The sequence below is a fragment of the Heterocephalus glaber genome, unplaced genomic scaffold, assembly GCF_053883595.1.
Source record: "Heterocephalus glaber isolate CG9 unplaced genomic scaffold, H.glaber_assembly_v1.0 deba00001509, whole genome shotgun sequence".
Classification (NCBI taxonomy): Eukaryota; Metazoa; Chordata; class Mammalia; order Rodentia; family Bathyergidae; genus Heterocephalus; species Heterocephalus glaber.
Genome location: NW_028258325.1, coordinates 204,670 through 219,803, shown reverse-complemented (window position 1 = coordinate 219,803; position 15,134 = coordinate 204,670). Strand labels below are relative to the sequence as shown.

The 15,134-nt window shown below is 44.3% G+C and overlaps 2 protein-coding genes and 1 pseudogene across 12 annotated transcripts in view; 1 reads left to right on the top strand and 2 right to left on the bottom strand.

The window, feature by feature from the left end:
• Pigg (phosphatidylinositol glycan anchor biosynthesis class G (EMM blood group)) overlaps positions 1–9,863 on the bottom strand; it is a 33,359-nt gene extending 23,496 nt beyond the window's left edge. For 10 of the 11 annotated variants that reach the window (XM_013073050.3, XM_013073051.3, XM_013073052.3 and 7 more), the window contains exons 1-5: positions 9,557–9,863; positions 8,609–8,814; positions 3,694–3,903; positions 2,330–2,518; positions 1,317–1,458 (exon numbers count right to left, since the gene is read on the bottom strand). In XM_013073050.3, coding sequence (XP_012928504.1) covers positions 1,317–1,458; positions 2,330–2,518; positions 3,694–3,903; positions 8,609–8,814; positions 9,557–9,710 — 901 coding nt within the window. In that variant the 5' untranslated portion in view covers positions 9,711–9,863. The remainder of the gene's footprint in view (positions 1–1,316; positions 1,459–2,329; positions 2,519–3,693; positions 3,904–8,608; positions 8,815–9,556) is intronic. The other variant, XM_021260464.2, reaches the window with a different exon arrangement.
• An 18-nt stretch (positions 9,864–9,881) lies between these two features.
• The window catches only part of LOC101723100 (uncharacterized), a 55,294-nt gene continuing 50,041 nt past the window's right edge, over positions 9,882–15,134 (top strand). The window contains exon 1 of the mRNA XM_087187152.1: positions 9,882–10,138. Within this exon, the coding sequence (XP_087043278.1) occupies positions 10,079–10,138 (60 nt within the window). The 5' untranslated portion in view covers positions 9,882–10,078. The remainder of the gene's footprint in view (positions 10,139–15,134) is intronic.
• Positions 12,590–13,144, bottom strand: LOC101722766 (pre-mRNA-splicing regulator WTAP pseudogene; annotated as a pseudogene).

The following is a 15,134-nucleotide window of genomic DNA, read 5'->3' as shown; positions in this document are numbered from 1 at the left end:
ACCCTGACTTCTCTGGGTCAGGGTGGTAGCAGATAATTGCAGGACACAGGGCAGTGGCTCAGGGTCTGCACACCTTGCAGAGGGCAGGTGTCTGGGTAGGCTCCTGGAGAGGCTGAGTCCCAAGAGCCAGTGACATCTGAGGAGAACGCCCATACACCATGGGGGGAGGAGGGGAAGGGGATTCCCCTGCCAACGCCTGAGTTTATTCAGCAAATCTTTTTGGCACCTATTATGTGTTGGGCAACATCTCAGCATGGAGTGAGAAGGCAGCTGTGATGTGAACCCCACAAACAAGCCTATGAAGACAGACCAAGCCAAGCATGCCTTCAGAGAGCAAGTATGGAGGAGACATGAACAGTAAAGTAGTTTGGCCTTGGAGATGAGGAATGATGCATCTGAGACCTGCAGGAGGCTAAGACGGCGAGACAGGGGCGGGAGGGCAGAGAACCAGCAAAACAACTCGCAACGAAGCAGTCAGGCTGACCAAAAGCTTCTCATGGGTTTCATAATTTATCCTAAGTTCAGCTACTGAGGGCCGTATGTATGGAGAGATGTGAGGAAACAGAATGCGGGCAGTGAGGGAGGTAGGCCTACTCATGGCATCTTTGGCCATGGAAGCAGACGAGCCACCTCAGGAGCAAGTGTAGAATGACACAGCCAGTCCAGAAAAGACCAGTGAAGGAAGCAGAGGAGTGGCAGCCCAGCCAGAGTTGGAAGGACAGCCAAACAAGTGCTGACTGGTACTGCAGAGCAAGGAAGCCAGCTCCAAGAATGTCCCCAGGCTCTGCTACACCTTAGACATAACCACTACACCTACTGCAAGTGTGTCAGCAAGAGGTGGGAGACAGCACCTCTTGGGGGAGCCAGGGGACGGGAGCAGGCAGGGGAGCCATGTGGGCTGCAGAAGTGGCGCCTGACCCCAGGAATAGGGCCTCAGTCAGTCATGCTCCAACTTCATCCCCGATGCTTGCTATTCGATATGTGGCTTTACATAGTGCATGCTTTTCAAACATTTTAAACATTTGTTCCCTTCAGTCTGTATATACAGGTCAGATGTCTGTAAGTGAAGGCAGTTCTTTTAATATTTCCAAATACCAGACAGTAACATTTTGAAATTAACATTCCTGCAAAAGTTTGTGCAAGCGTTTTGAGATTCAGGGTAAGGGATGTAAACTCCAAATACTGACTGCTCCTCTCCCCCTTATTTTTATTTTCAATTACTCAGGATATTTCAAGATTATACAGCTTTAAAAAGTGGCTTGTAAAATTAAAAATGGACTATAATTTCAAGATGTTAAATGTTCTTTAATTCTCACCAGGTTTTCTCTCAAATGCAGAGCTGACTAGGACCAGGGGTGTCCTCACTTCCTCTGCAGAGGCGGCCCCATGACTTCCTGTCTCAGACATGCCGTGGTCACCACAAAGAACCAGCAAACTGGGTGAAAGAGTCTCTCTCTCCTGCAAGGCAAAGTAAGGGCCAGCTGCAGCCAGACTGAAGAGCACTTGTGCTCTGGCTAAGCTGTGGCAGGACTGAGGAGACCTGTGACCAGGGAGGCAAACACTGCAGATGCTGCCTCTGTGTCCTGAGCAGGAGCTCCTGGATCAAGAGGTTCCATGGGCTCAAACAAAGGCTCCATTCCAAACACTGCAGGAGAAACAGAGTTGTGTCATGCTTGAGCCCTTTGCCAGAGGATCTGCTTTAGCCACTCCTGGACTGGGACCCTGGGCACAGGATGGTCCCTGCCTCTGTTTGTACATCTGTCAGAGGAGATACAAAAGGAATCTATTTCACAGGACTGTTTAAGGATAAGACACATGGCACCTAGAAGGGTGAGCACGTAGGGTGAGCGTGTGGGGCTGCTCTGTCAAGAGCTAAGCCTCACACAAGCCTTGCAGGCTCTCCAGCTGCATGGTCTCAGGTAACATTTGGGTCCTCCTTTGCTTAGGTCTCTGCTCACACCACACCCTCATGGAAACTGTTCTGTGCATGTTATTTAAAGCTGCAGTCTCTCCTCAAATGGAGTGCTGCTTCCTCTGCCTTGGTTTCCCTGTGGCACCAACCACTCTCAAGCACAGCTGTTTTCTTGCTTACCATGTCTCTTTGCCTCTAGAACATGAGCTCTACAAGGGGTTGCCTGCCTAAGAACAGCACCTGAGGAGGGACCCTGGGTGCTGGGAGAACTAAGCAGGTCAGCATGGCCACATGGACGGCAGGAAGTGGGGCAGGCTGACAGGTGGGTGTGGCGTTTGCTCAGGCAGCTCTGCTCCTGGCAAGAAACGCGGGCAATACGAAACTCCGACTGCACACCACTTGCCACAGTGAGCTCACCTTCGTCAGCAGCGCGGTGTAAATCTTCATCAGGATGCCATCCATCTCACGGAGCTTTCGTCCAATCAGGGGGCTCTCAGGCCCCGAAACATGGCCAATGTGGTCCAGCCCTAGGTAGTGGAGGATCAATATGTCCCAATCTCCTCTTTTTAACACTCTTTCCAAATGCCTTGTAACATTATTATCCACCTTTGAAGGGGGAAAAAGTACATATAAATAGCTAGTCCAGTATCTCTTAACCCTCGCTCCCCAAGGAAAAAGTAACACAATTATTTTAAAATTTAGGGGTTTATTTTAGATATTAGGACTTAGGAGACTGAAACAACAACAACCAAAACAAAACAAACCCCTGTGTCATTACAGACAAACAAATACATAAATGGACATTAGTCTTAATCTTTTACTCCTATGGCTGTGGACAGAACTTATACAGATAACTGAGAGAAGCAAGGGCTGTTCTGACAAAATTTTTTTTCTGCAGGATCACTGAGCAACACCCCGAGTTAGTGACCAGCAGGCCCGTAAAAAGGCTGTTTGTGGAGGGGAAGAGACAGATGTAACCTCTTTCATTTCTGAAACAAACACAGGATGGAAAGATTCTAGCTGAGCAGCCCTGACAGATGAAGCAGCCTGCTCAGCCCTGATATCACAGACAGCCCACTGTCCTCCCATTAACCGTCAACTGCAAAGACAAATGTCTTGGTGCAGTGCCACACAGTGTGGGGACTCATCACCTGGAAGCCCTGCTACGCCTGCCCGGGCCCCTGTAGAAAAGGCTCAGGGCTACAGACACTCCCTAGACGCCCGTGCCAGGTGCTGAGGCTGTCACCCCAAGGCCAAGCAGACATGGGCGGCTCCTGCCTCTGCCCAGGGCTGGGCCACTTTTCTACATGTGGGTCTCGTCCTGCTCTCTCCTTTGATGGGGATGGCACCCCAGCCTGGCCAGTACCTCTCAGGACCAGGTTCTACCTGACCCACTGCATGCCCTCAACGGCATCATCCCCACGAAGCATCCAATGGCAGAGTCCCACAGCTCTGCTGCCTCAGGAACCCCTCTGCCCACTTCATGCACTTGGAAGACCCCACCTTTCCATCAGATCTGGTCCCAAGAGTACCTCTGCTGAGGCACCCTCCCGATCTCTAGTGTCCTCAGCGGATGCCCAGCCACCCTGCACTTCAGGCTCCATAGACCATTGCTCACACCTGTCAGGGTTTACATTCCCAGTGGTAAATGCGTATCATCTCTTTTACTACTGCTCTATAAATTAATAAATGCCACACACAAAATAACATCATCTCTCATGAGGTAATGGCAGTACCCAGCTCCATCTACAGTGACATATTCTCTTATTTTAAAAACTGACCTCTGTATAATCTGACACAAAAAATGAGGTTGTTCCATCATATTCCACAAAATGCTTTGGGAATAACTTAACCCACGTTTCATCTCCATAAAAGATCATTCTCTTCCCAGCAGCCTTTGCCTGTCTTATCACGTTGTCTTCCAGCAGGGCAGGAGAATTGAGGTTTCTGATGACGTCAACAAAACCAGGGAGGCTCCCTGTCATCAACGCCTGCAAGAAGCAGCATTCAAGAGTCAGGCCACGGAATCCAAAAGTGCACCACCAGAAGCTGGAAGATCACTTGAAAGGTACCAAACTAGTGCAGGCCCAATCCTGGAGGGCAAGCCAGTGCCAGATGCCACCTAGGGTGGGGAAAGCACATAAACACTGACCAAAAAGAGCCGACTCAACAATGAAGACAAAGCATTTCAAAACCTCAGCTCAAAGCAATGCTTTCAGGAGAGGGAGGACAAAGGAGGATGCCAGGTTAATAATGGCGGTAGCCAGAGGAGCTGCAGGTCAATGGCGAAATAGGGTATGTGCTAAAGCCACGAACCGTTATATTCAGATCTCCCATATGGTTCCCATTCAATATTCAAACCTGCTCCAGGTGATAAGCAAACTCCTCTATTCTAACGAACTCCAAACTAACAATCCGGAAAGTCTGGTGCCCACCTCTGAGTAGAAAGCCAGAAAAAAGCTGCTTCTGTGTGACTCCCAAGGTTCCCAAGGTAAGCCAGGCCAGGTATGTTGGTAGGACATCCCTCAGCCCCCACCTGCAGTGCTGAACCATGCTTTCTGGAAGAACATGGGTGTGATATGTCCTGCTGTCTTGCTGGCACAGAGTTGATATTAATAACCTTCCCAGTTTTAGCACAGAACCTAAGAGGCCACAGGAACAGATCTCTGTAATTTGGAGTTCTACAACCACAATAGCTGAGACCTGGTATGATAATTCTGCCAGGACTTCTTCAACAGCAAACACTTTTTTGGATTTTTTTTTTTTGTACCAGGGATAGAACTCGCTACCTTGTACTTGTGAGGCAGGCGCAGTGCCACTGAGTTAAATCCCTAGCTCTACAGCAAACACTTTTTTACAATACTGGGGATGAAACTCACGGTTTTATACTTGCTAGGCAAGTGGTCTAACACTGAGCTACATCCCTAGCCAAAGGGATGCAAACATGAATTGTCCAGACTTCTGGAATGCCACAGTGAGGAGCTTGGCAAATCTTCTCTCTAAAGAGCAACAAAAAACTGGACAAAACTGTCAAAAATCAACCATTTCAGAATTTTGAAATTCACTAAAATTATACTGCAAATTGAGGAGTACTTATTTGAGAAAAACTACTCTAGTTGGGCCGGGGATTTGGCTCAGTGGTTCTGCCGCCTGCCTCGCAAGCACAAGGTCCTAAATTCGATCCACGGTACCAAAAAAACCCAAACTACTATAGGTGTGGTGTTTACCTCAGGGCTGCTCCCGCTTTCTCCCCACCCAGCTCTGTGAGCTGACAGCCATGGAGGCCTGCCTGACAGGCACTCTGGGGAAAGGACCCATGCACAGGGAGCTTGTGAAAACACACGAGGAAAGGCCAGTGTCACAGCTGCTGGGTGTTCCGATGCTTCGACAAGCGAGAGACCAGCCCAAAGTTCAAGAAGGGACTGTGAAGAGGGAGCAAGCTGCAGCTGAGTTCTGTAAACTCCCACAAACTTCTGAGCATCTGGAGAGGGCTCCTGTGACCTGGTCCTTCTGGCTGCGCAGGAGGCCCTGCTTAAACAAACTGAAGGTCAGGACAGGCTCGAAACCTGCCCGACAGTGAAGATGTATCCCAACCTACAGGCTTGCCTGGGAGAGGGGTAGGCTCACAGCACACCCTTACCCAAGTACAACCTGAGCCTGTCAGTGGCTAAGCTGAGGCAACCCTCAGAAGACTGGCTTTAAAATGAAAACTAGCATTAGAAAAAAAAACCTAAGTGGAGACATTATTTGGTACATACTAGGAGGAGAAAAACTCCACAGATTAGTTCAGGCAAATTACTGTACAAACAAAGTAACAGCAACAACTACCAGCACTCTTAAGAGTGGGGGATCAGAGCCAGAGTTGAAGCGGCATTGCTTGGATATACACATTTGTTAATCTCGTCAAACCGTACACATAAAAGTATGTGCTCTGTACTGTAGTTTTGAAAACTGTCTCAAAAAAGTTACTTTTTAAAATGATACTCAGAGTACATGTACTAATTTCAAACAAGAAGTATTATGTATTGCAAACATGGACCCCCCAAAAAGAAGAAAACCAAGAGATGCAGCAGACATCCCTGCCCAGGAGTAGCAGGCTCCAAGCGGGACAAGCTTCTTGCTTCCCTGCAATTCAGCCGTACATCAGGAATCCAACTGAAGCCCTGTGTGACTGACACAGGAATGTCAGGCGGCACAGCGAGGCGAGCACAGCTCCTCTGCCAGTGACTGCCATGGAGACCTAAATCCTGGTCTGTGACGTGGCAGGGCCCTGATGAGTTAACTTCCAGCCAAGATCGGCCTGACCCCAGTTAAATTCTTTTCCCCTGAATTACAGCTTCCCTTACTGACCTGATAGGTTGCTGGTTACTCACAAGCCAGCCCCAGTGCCCATTTGCTCTCTCCAGCAAGAGAAGCAGTGCCTCCCCTTTTACACAGCCTTGCCTGTGATATATGCTACCACCAGATGTCTCAAAGCATACCCTGCTCTCCTTCTTCCCATACTTGTAATCAATAAATACTGGATGTCTTTGGTGCCTTTTGTCTTTGTTGCCCGGAGCAGCTTGGACCAGCCAAGACCCAGCTTTCTCTTTAAGTCTTGTTTCTGTGCCTTTCTTTTGTTCTTTTTAGCCTGCATTGTATTACCTTGCGGGAGGTAAAGACCCATAGCCGGGGTCCCAATAAAGAGATGGATAGAGGGGGGAGAGAGGAAAGGGGAAAGGGATAAAAAAAAAATTAAAATATGAAATGTCCATGTACCAATTACAAACATTATTGTTATGGTTTATACCTAAAATGTCCCCCAAGCCCTTATGTGCTCCCAGGTGAGGCTTTTGGAATGACTGGATCATGGGTGTGGTAATTAGATTAGTCCTCTGATTGGACTGGCATAGTTCTGAGTGTGGCTAAACAAATTCATTGAACACAGAAGTTCCACTCTGAGTGTGAGTGGGACCAAGCAACAGGCTTATAGCCACAGACTGTTTCTCCTCCTCGACCAAGCTCCTCTGTCACACCGCCCTGCCTTGGAGGCAGCCGACTATGGACTGAAACCTCTACACACTGTGAGCTGAACCAACCTTTCCTCCTTTAACTTGTGGGTGCTGGGTGTTCTATCCCACCAAAGAGGAAGTGACTAAGACAATTAAGTACAAGCATGTGCTAATAAAAAATGAATAAATAAAATGATAGTGCTCTGAGAACCTGAGGCAGGAGGATTGGAAGTTCGGGCTCAGCCTGGGAAACTCGTGAGACTGTCTCAAAAAAAATAAATAAAATAAAATAAAACGGCTAGGGATGTAGCTCAGTATGAAGACCCTAGATTTAATCCCCAAAACCATCACTACCACCAAAAAAAAACGAGTCTCTCTCATCCCCAAATTCTACTCCTTACAGGTAACCCAGTGACTTTTGGTGAGTATCCTTTTAGACTCTTTTCTGTATGTATATAATCACAAATATACAAAGCATACATTTTTTATACAAAATTATTTGGCAATCTTGTTTTTCAATTAATAAAATATGAACCTCTTTTCCCAGGAACATACTGGTAATTTAAGTGTCAAAATATTGCAGTGTGTAGATGCAAAATATATTTAACCAAGACCATCTTAGAGGTCTTGAGCAGCTTCCTCTGGAATTGCCATTTTACCTGAGATCATTAGGCTGAGGAGCTATAGATGTGAGGCAGAGCTTTCCAGGGAAAAACAGCCAACTGCACAGACCCAAGGCAGAAAATAGTACCGTAAAGGACCGATACCAGATAGGGCCTGCCCGGAGGAAAGGCGCAGGAGGAGAGTGGCTGAGATGAGGTGGAGGAACAGGAGCAGAGCTACATGGAGCCTCAGGAGCCTGTGTTCAAAATGCGCTGAAGCTAAGCCACGGGAAGGTGTTCTGTTTTTCAGTACTGGGTATTAAACCCAGTGCACTTTACCACTAAACTGTACCCCCAGCCCCCTTTAATTTTTTTTTCAAGTTTTGAAACAGGATCTCATGAAGTTATCTGGGTGAGACTTGAATTTAAGATGCTCCCACCTAAGTCTCCCGTGTAGCTGAGATTACAGAAGTGTGCCATCACACTTGGCCATCATAGGGTGTGTAACAGCAGCAGTGTGTCGTACTGAGGCTGGCCCTGACCTGGGCAGGGGGAGGTACAGGAGACATTTGGGTTCCTAGCTAGACCATGGCACCAGGATCAAGGTGCTGGCAGTGGAGATGGGCGCCCACCTTACTGACACATCCACAGTACTTAAGAGTACACAATCATATCACTTCTCATGACATACTGCGATTCTGGGCAAGTTAAATAACTTCTGTGAGTTTGCTTTCTTATGTATATAATCAAAAGACTTGACTGAATGACTTGATGTTCCTTCTAGGGTTGTAACCAACCCACTGATGATTCAAGAACAGAGTAGTTTCCTGGGTTAGGCTGGCCTAGATGATCTGGCTCTGAGTCCTTTCTACTTTCCATGAAGCATGTGCTCTGGATACTTCACAAGAGACACAAATCATGGGTCTCAGTTACATTCTGTCTATGTATGAGGCTCCCTCAGCATTCACTACCCTAGCAAAACTGACAGCACCAAACTAATTTCCACTCAGTCAAAACTGAAACTCCAAGTAGAAGACTAGAGAATCCCTCTAAATTTTTGAAAGAGGCAAACCACTATTCATAAAACATCAAGTCAAACTTACCTTGATTCGAGGCATAGTAACTGTGGGTGGCTTTGCTTCAGCCACAAAACTGTGAGATGGACCTTTTCCCACGAGATAAGTTGTAAAAGGCATATACCTTGCACCCTTTGATCCAAACACAAAATCATCTCGCAAGGCATCTATCAGCACAATAACAGCTTTACTGAAGAGTGGTAGTGGCAGCTTGGTCCAGTTAGAACTGGCTCCTAAAAGTGTTTGAAAAGGGGAAGTTTAAAATTTTTATTTTAAAATCTTAAACTTTACTAGTATTCAAACACCTTCATAATCTACCTTCTGGCTGCTTCCCAGCACAAGCATCAGTGTATCCCAACCCAAAGAGGGCCTGCTTTTGGTAGACACTGCTGGGGAGCAAGTAACAGAAAAAGCATAGACAGTCCTAGTGATAAGCGGTGGATCAGTCTTTGTGTAGCAACGGGGGTGCCCCTACTTGAAGGGGGTAGTGTCCCAAAATAGGACATTTAGGGAGCTTGCCCTGAAAGAGCCCCGAAATGTGGGGCTGGGTGGGCTCATGAACTCCACTTGCACACCCAATGCTGGTATGGGGTGGACCTGACCCAGAGCTAGACAGCCTGGACTGAGTAAGTGAGGACTGGGGAGGGACCTCATCCAGACTGGCCTTAACTCCTAGAAAACGAGAGGGGTCAGCAGGAGTTTTATCTATTGTGTCCTATTAGGTAAAAAAGGTGCTTGGAATTGGAAGTGACCCAAAGGTCTAGTCAGGAAACTGGGATGGGGTCGCTGGAAGATCAGAGTGAGAGAGGCGGAGCCTGGACATGGGGAGCTAACCAAGAGGCCAAGGCAGTAAAACAGGTTTTTAGGGGTGAGGACCATGACGGAAGAGACCACCCGGGAGCGCCAGGGTGTAGACCGAGTCCTCGGCGAGTAGCGGGGCCGGGGGCGGAGACGCTGGGGAAGGGGGATCCATACCGGCCAGGGGCTCTGGCGCCGGGGGTTCTGCTTGAAGCCCCGTCCGGGAAGAGGACTTAACAGAAGCCGGGAAGAACCCTCGAAGGAAGATCGCGACCCCAAGCACCTCGATCGCCACGCAAATGGTAGCGAAAGCCCCGGAGCCCAGCCGCATCTCCTCTGTTCACTGGGCAGAGGCCGGGTGGCAACTCCACCTGCAGTCTCGCTCAGCTGCACCTGCAACCGCTGGGTCCAACCTAACTAGGAACTCCGCTCGGACCGAGCCCAGAGGCCAGATAACAGAGCGCTCCCATCGACGTCACCTCCGCCGGCGCGCCGGAAGTGCGCGCGAGGGGGCGCGGAAGCCGGGCCGGCGACGCTTTCCCACAGCACCCCAGCGGCCCAGCCTACCCCGCGGCCCCAGCTGTCTCGCGGGGGAGTCCAGGCCCGGCCGGCCGCTTCGGAGTCCCTGTCTGAGCCCTCCTCCCAGCGAGGTCCATCTCTGACAGTTTTCAGCGGCTTGTGCTTCTTTTTTTAAAAAAAATGTTATTAATACATGTTTTAGTAATGTTTATAATGTTCACGTTCCTCTGTGGAGTTGGGGTACGTACGTAACACATCTTAGTTCCTTTTTTCATCCCCTTTTCCTCCTCTTCCTTCCCCCTCCCTCCATCTCTCAGTCCTCTTCCCATTTGAGAAAGGTCTGTCTCCCTATTTCCCATTATCTTTTATTTTGCTCGTTATTTATATTTTGGGTTTCTTATAGGAGAAACCATGCAATATTTAAGCTTCTGTGTCTGATTTATTTCACTTAACATTATGGTCTCAAGGTGCATCTATTTTTCTACAAATGACTCAGGTTTATCTTAGTGATGCCAGAGGAGTACTCCACAGTGTGTAGATACCAGATTTTCTTTAGCCATTCACCTTTTGATAAACATACAGGGCACTTCCAAGATTTAGCTATTATGAATTGTGCTGCTATAAACATGAGCATGCATGTATCACTATAATATGATGCCTTTAATTCTTTTGAGAAGAGACCCAGAAGAGAATAGCTGACTCAAATAAAGTTTCTAGTTTTAATGTTTTGAAGACTCTCCACACTGATTACCATAGTGGTTTTACTAGTTTACATTCCCACCAGTAATGTAGAAGGGCTCTTTTCCCGGCACTCTCGTCAGCGTTTGTTATTATTTGATTTCTTGATAATAGCCATTCTTTCCAGGATAAGGTGGAATTTCAGTGTTGTTTTAATTTGCATTTCTCTAATGGCCATTGATGTTGAACATTTCGTCGTGTATTTACTGGCCATTTGTACTTCGTCTGTGAAGTGTCTATTCGTTTCATTTGCCATTTTTCAAGGCACATTTAATTTAATATCAAAAGTAAAAGGCCAAAATACAACGAAGGAACACATTCTCCCATCAACGCCAAAGACAATGCTCTTTTAACACATTCCTGTTGAATAGGGTGGGGGTTTCATAAAGTTTGATACTGAAACAAAATAATGCAGTGAGTCTCCTCAAAGCCAATAGTCCTATATAACCTAGTTGTGAAATGAATGTTTATAATGCCTAAAAAAGTTTAAGCCTAAAATTTTATCCCACTTCTTCACATTTGTACAGTCTGTTAAGATTATCTACAGTTTTCATAACCATCAAAGAACAAAACATTGATTAAAACCATGTTGATTTAGGCTCCCTTAAATAATATAGAGCCCTAAGCTAAATGGTTAAATATATGTACACTTGTACTGACATCTATTATTTCTCTCATTGCTGCTAAGGTTGATTCTTAGTAAATGAACTGGCAATTGAGTTTTTTAATTAAGTTTATTGGTACATTTTAGATGTACATAATGATCACATTCATCATAGGGAATTTGTGCCTGTACATGATATGTCTTGATTCTTCTTTTTTCCCATTCCCTCCCCTCCCTTCGGTCCTTCTTCTCCTCCTTATTTACAAAAGCTGTTTCCATTTTATTCTTCTTTTCTTCTTTTTTTATTTTCCCTTCCTTCCTTCCCCCACCCAGTGCCCCTTCCCATTTGAACATTTTCTTCCTATTTCACAATGTCTGTTATACATTTTGGTTCTTATTTACATTTTTATTTTCTCACACTAGAGAAACAATGTGATATTTACACGTGTTTCTGATTTATTTCACTTAACAGTATGGTCTCAAGGTGCATTCATTAACTATAAATACCTCGCGTTTATCCTTCTTTATGGTTGAGTAGTACTCCATTGTATAAAAAACTCCACATCTTCTTTATCCATTCATCAGTTTATGAGCATTTAGGCTGTTTCCAACATTTAGCTGTTACAAACTGTGCTGCTATAAACATGGGTGTGCATATATTACTGTGGTATAATGCTTTTAATTCATTTGGGAAGATACCAAAAAGGGGAATAACTGGGTCAATATATAAAATTCTAGTAAAATGTAAAGTGTAATGCATTACACTTAACCTCAGCATAGTGACTTAAGAAACGCTGTATATGTCTTGCCGATAAGATTGTGCAATTTATGATTGTTGTTGAACTTCTGGGTCAAAACTCGAATGACACGGGGCTGTGGGGGAAAAAGGAAATCTTCTCTACTGTTGGTGGGAGTGTAGACTGGTTCAACAACAATCATATATAACAAGAATATTACATATGCTGAGGTTAAGTGTAATGCATTACACTTTACATTTTACTAGAATTTTACATATTCAGTTCATGATTTAAAATCTGTAGCTTTTCAATCCTCCAAACTGTCTGAAGACACAGTGTGCCACAGATGAAAGACTTCTGTTTCTCTTTCTTTTTCTTCCAGCACAAACATTTCTCAAGTGTCTACACCTTCTAGAAGGGGAATTTTTTTAAGGTGACCTCTTATTTGCTATGGTCCGATGGCATCAATCCTCTGACGCAAGGGAAAGAGAAAGAGAAAAAATCTGGAACACAAGGTTCATCGGCTAAGTTTTACATTAACCATTACATGCTAGACAGTATGAGAATGTGGCCTTTTTTTTGGTTCAAAAAGTCTGAATTATGAAAATGAATACTTGGCTGTCCCACTGCAGATTTCTTGTAGTGGGACTGTCAGAGAAATCTCGACTGGTGAATATGATTTATTTATCTATCAGGTATGAATTTCAAGACACTTAGTTCATTTTGGACTTGTTCCAGTTTGGTTTTAGTCTGTTCATGTCACCTTTCATTTTTAGGAAAAACAAATAGGTCACTGGGTCTATCATTGTTTATCTCAGTTGGGCAACCCTTGGCTGCTGGACTTACTTGAGGTACTGGATTTGAGTAGTGCCCACTTGTCCTTTGGTTGCTAATCACATTTAAGAGTTGTTTCCCTGTGTGCAGAGTCTTGCTGTTGTTGCTTTAGCTTTTCTTCAGACTCTCTTAAGCCAGTTGCATCATATGAGATAAGATATATGTACTGGCCCTCCAAAGCTTGAACATATGCTTCATATTGTTTCTATCTTAGAATTAACTCATCTCCTGTCATATTTTGAAGTCTGTTTCACTCAGTCAAAACTTTTTGGGAAGAGGTTCTTCCCTTGGATATCTTGAATCCTCTGCAGATCCCTGTGGTGTGGGTATCATCAGTCACCCAGATTGAGGCCCCACTGCCCATCACTGGCCCTGCCACACTCCTTCCCACTGCAGCCCAGCACTTCTTTATTTTTGGGTCTTGATTTCACACAATCCACTCGTTCATTTTTTGATTGAGTCTTTTGTTTGGGGTGTAATATTTTTGAATTCTTCATATATTCTCAATATTGGTTTTCTCTCTAAGGAATAACTGGCAAAACACTTTCCCATTATCCAAGTTGTCTTTTATTCTATTGGTTATTTTTTTTTACTGTGCAGAAGCTTTGTAATTTAATATGATCCCATTTGTTGATTTTTGGTACTAGTTCCTGTGCCACTGGGGTTGTTTAGAAAATCCTTGCCTATGCTATGACTTCAAGAGTTTTACTTATTTTATCTTCCAGTAGGTAAAGTGTTTCTGTTTTAACATTTAGTTATTCGATCCATTTCAATTTTAGTTTAGTATGTTCTGAGAGATATGAGTCTAGAATCAATCTTTTTCATGTGATGGCCAGTTTTCCAGCATCGTTTGTTTATTAAAGATAATATCTTTCTTCTAGTGTATGTTTTTTGGTCCCTTTGTCGAAGATAAAAAGTAGAATGTGCTTGGTATTGTTTCAGCATACTCTGCTCTGTTCCATTGAGCCTTGTGTCAGTTTTTGTTCCACTACCATGCTATTTTTATCACAGTAGCTTTGTAGTATAACTTGAAGTACAGGAGTATGATGTCTCCTGCTTTGCTCTTATTACCCAACATTGCTTTTGCTGTTCTGGGTCTCTTTTGGTTTTATATAAATTTTAGGCTGGATGTTTTCAGTTCTGTGAAGAATGCTATTGGTATTTTGATTGAGATTGTGTTAAATCTGTATATCAATTTTGGAAGTGTGGCCATTTTGGCTATACTGGTCCTGCCTATCCATGAACAAGGGATATCTTTCCCTTTTCTGATGTTCTCTTCTATTTCCTTTTTCAGAGTGCTATAGTTTTCATTGTAGAGGTCTTTCACTTCGTTGGTTAGGTTAATTCCTAAGTATTTAATTTTTATTGGTGCTATTGTGAATGATATTTTTTCCTAATTTCTTTCTCATTGGGTTCATTATTAGTGTACCAGAATGCTAGTGATTTTTTTGTGTAAATTTTGTATCCTGCAACATTGCTGAATTTGGTTATTAATTCTAAGAGCATTTTGGTGAATTTTTGACTTCTTGTTTTCTGATACATATCCATTTATTTCTTTTTCTTGACTAATTGCCCTTGATAATGTTTTGAGTATTATGTTGATCAGGAGTGGTGATAGTGGATATCCCTATTGTGCTCCTGATTTTAGAGGAAAAGTTTTCAGTTTTCTACCATTTAATATGGCAGTAGATTTGTCATAAATGGCTTTTATCAGATTGAGACAAAGTCCTTCTCTACCAATTTTCTGTAGTGTTTTTTTTAATCAAAAAAGGATGTTAGATTTTATCAAAGGCCTTTTCTGTTTCTATTGAGATGATCATGTGATTTTTTTTCCTTGCTTCTATTTATATGATGTATTACATTTATTAATTCCCATATGTTGAACCATCTCCTTGCATTCCTGGGAGGAATCCTACTTGCTCATAATATATGATTTTTTTTTTCCATTTAGTTTTTTTTTTTTTTTTTTTTGGCACCAGGGATCAAACTCAGGTCCTTGCGCTTGCATAGCAGGCGGTGAAACCACTAAGCTAAATCCCCGGCCCTTTTTCCATTTAGTTTATTGGTACATTTTAGGTATACAATACAGTTACATTCATCATTGGGATCTTGTACCTTTACATGATGTTATCTTGGTTCTTATTTTTTTCCCCATTCCCCTGCCCTCCCTTCACCCCCTCCACCCTTCCCTATTTACCAAGACTTTGTTTCCATTTTCTTCTTTTCTCATATTTTTTCATTTCCCTTCTTTCCTTTCCCCTACCCCTCCAACTTCCCCTACTCCTTTAGAGGTTTTTTTCCTATTTCATAATATCAGTTATAC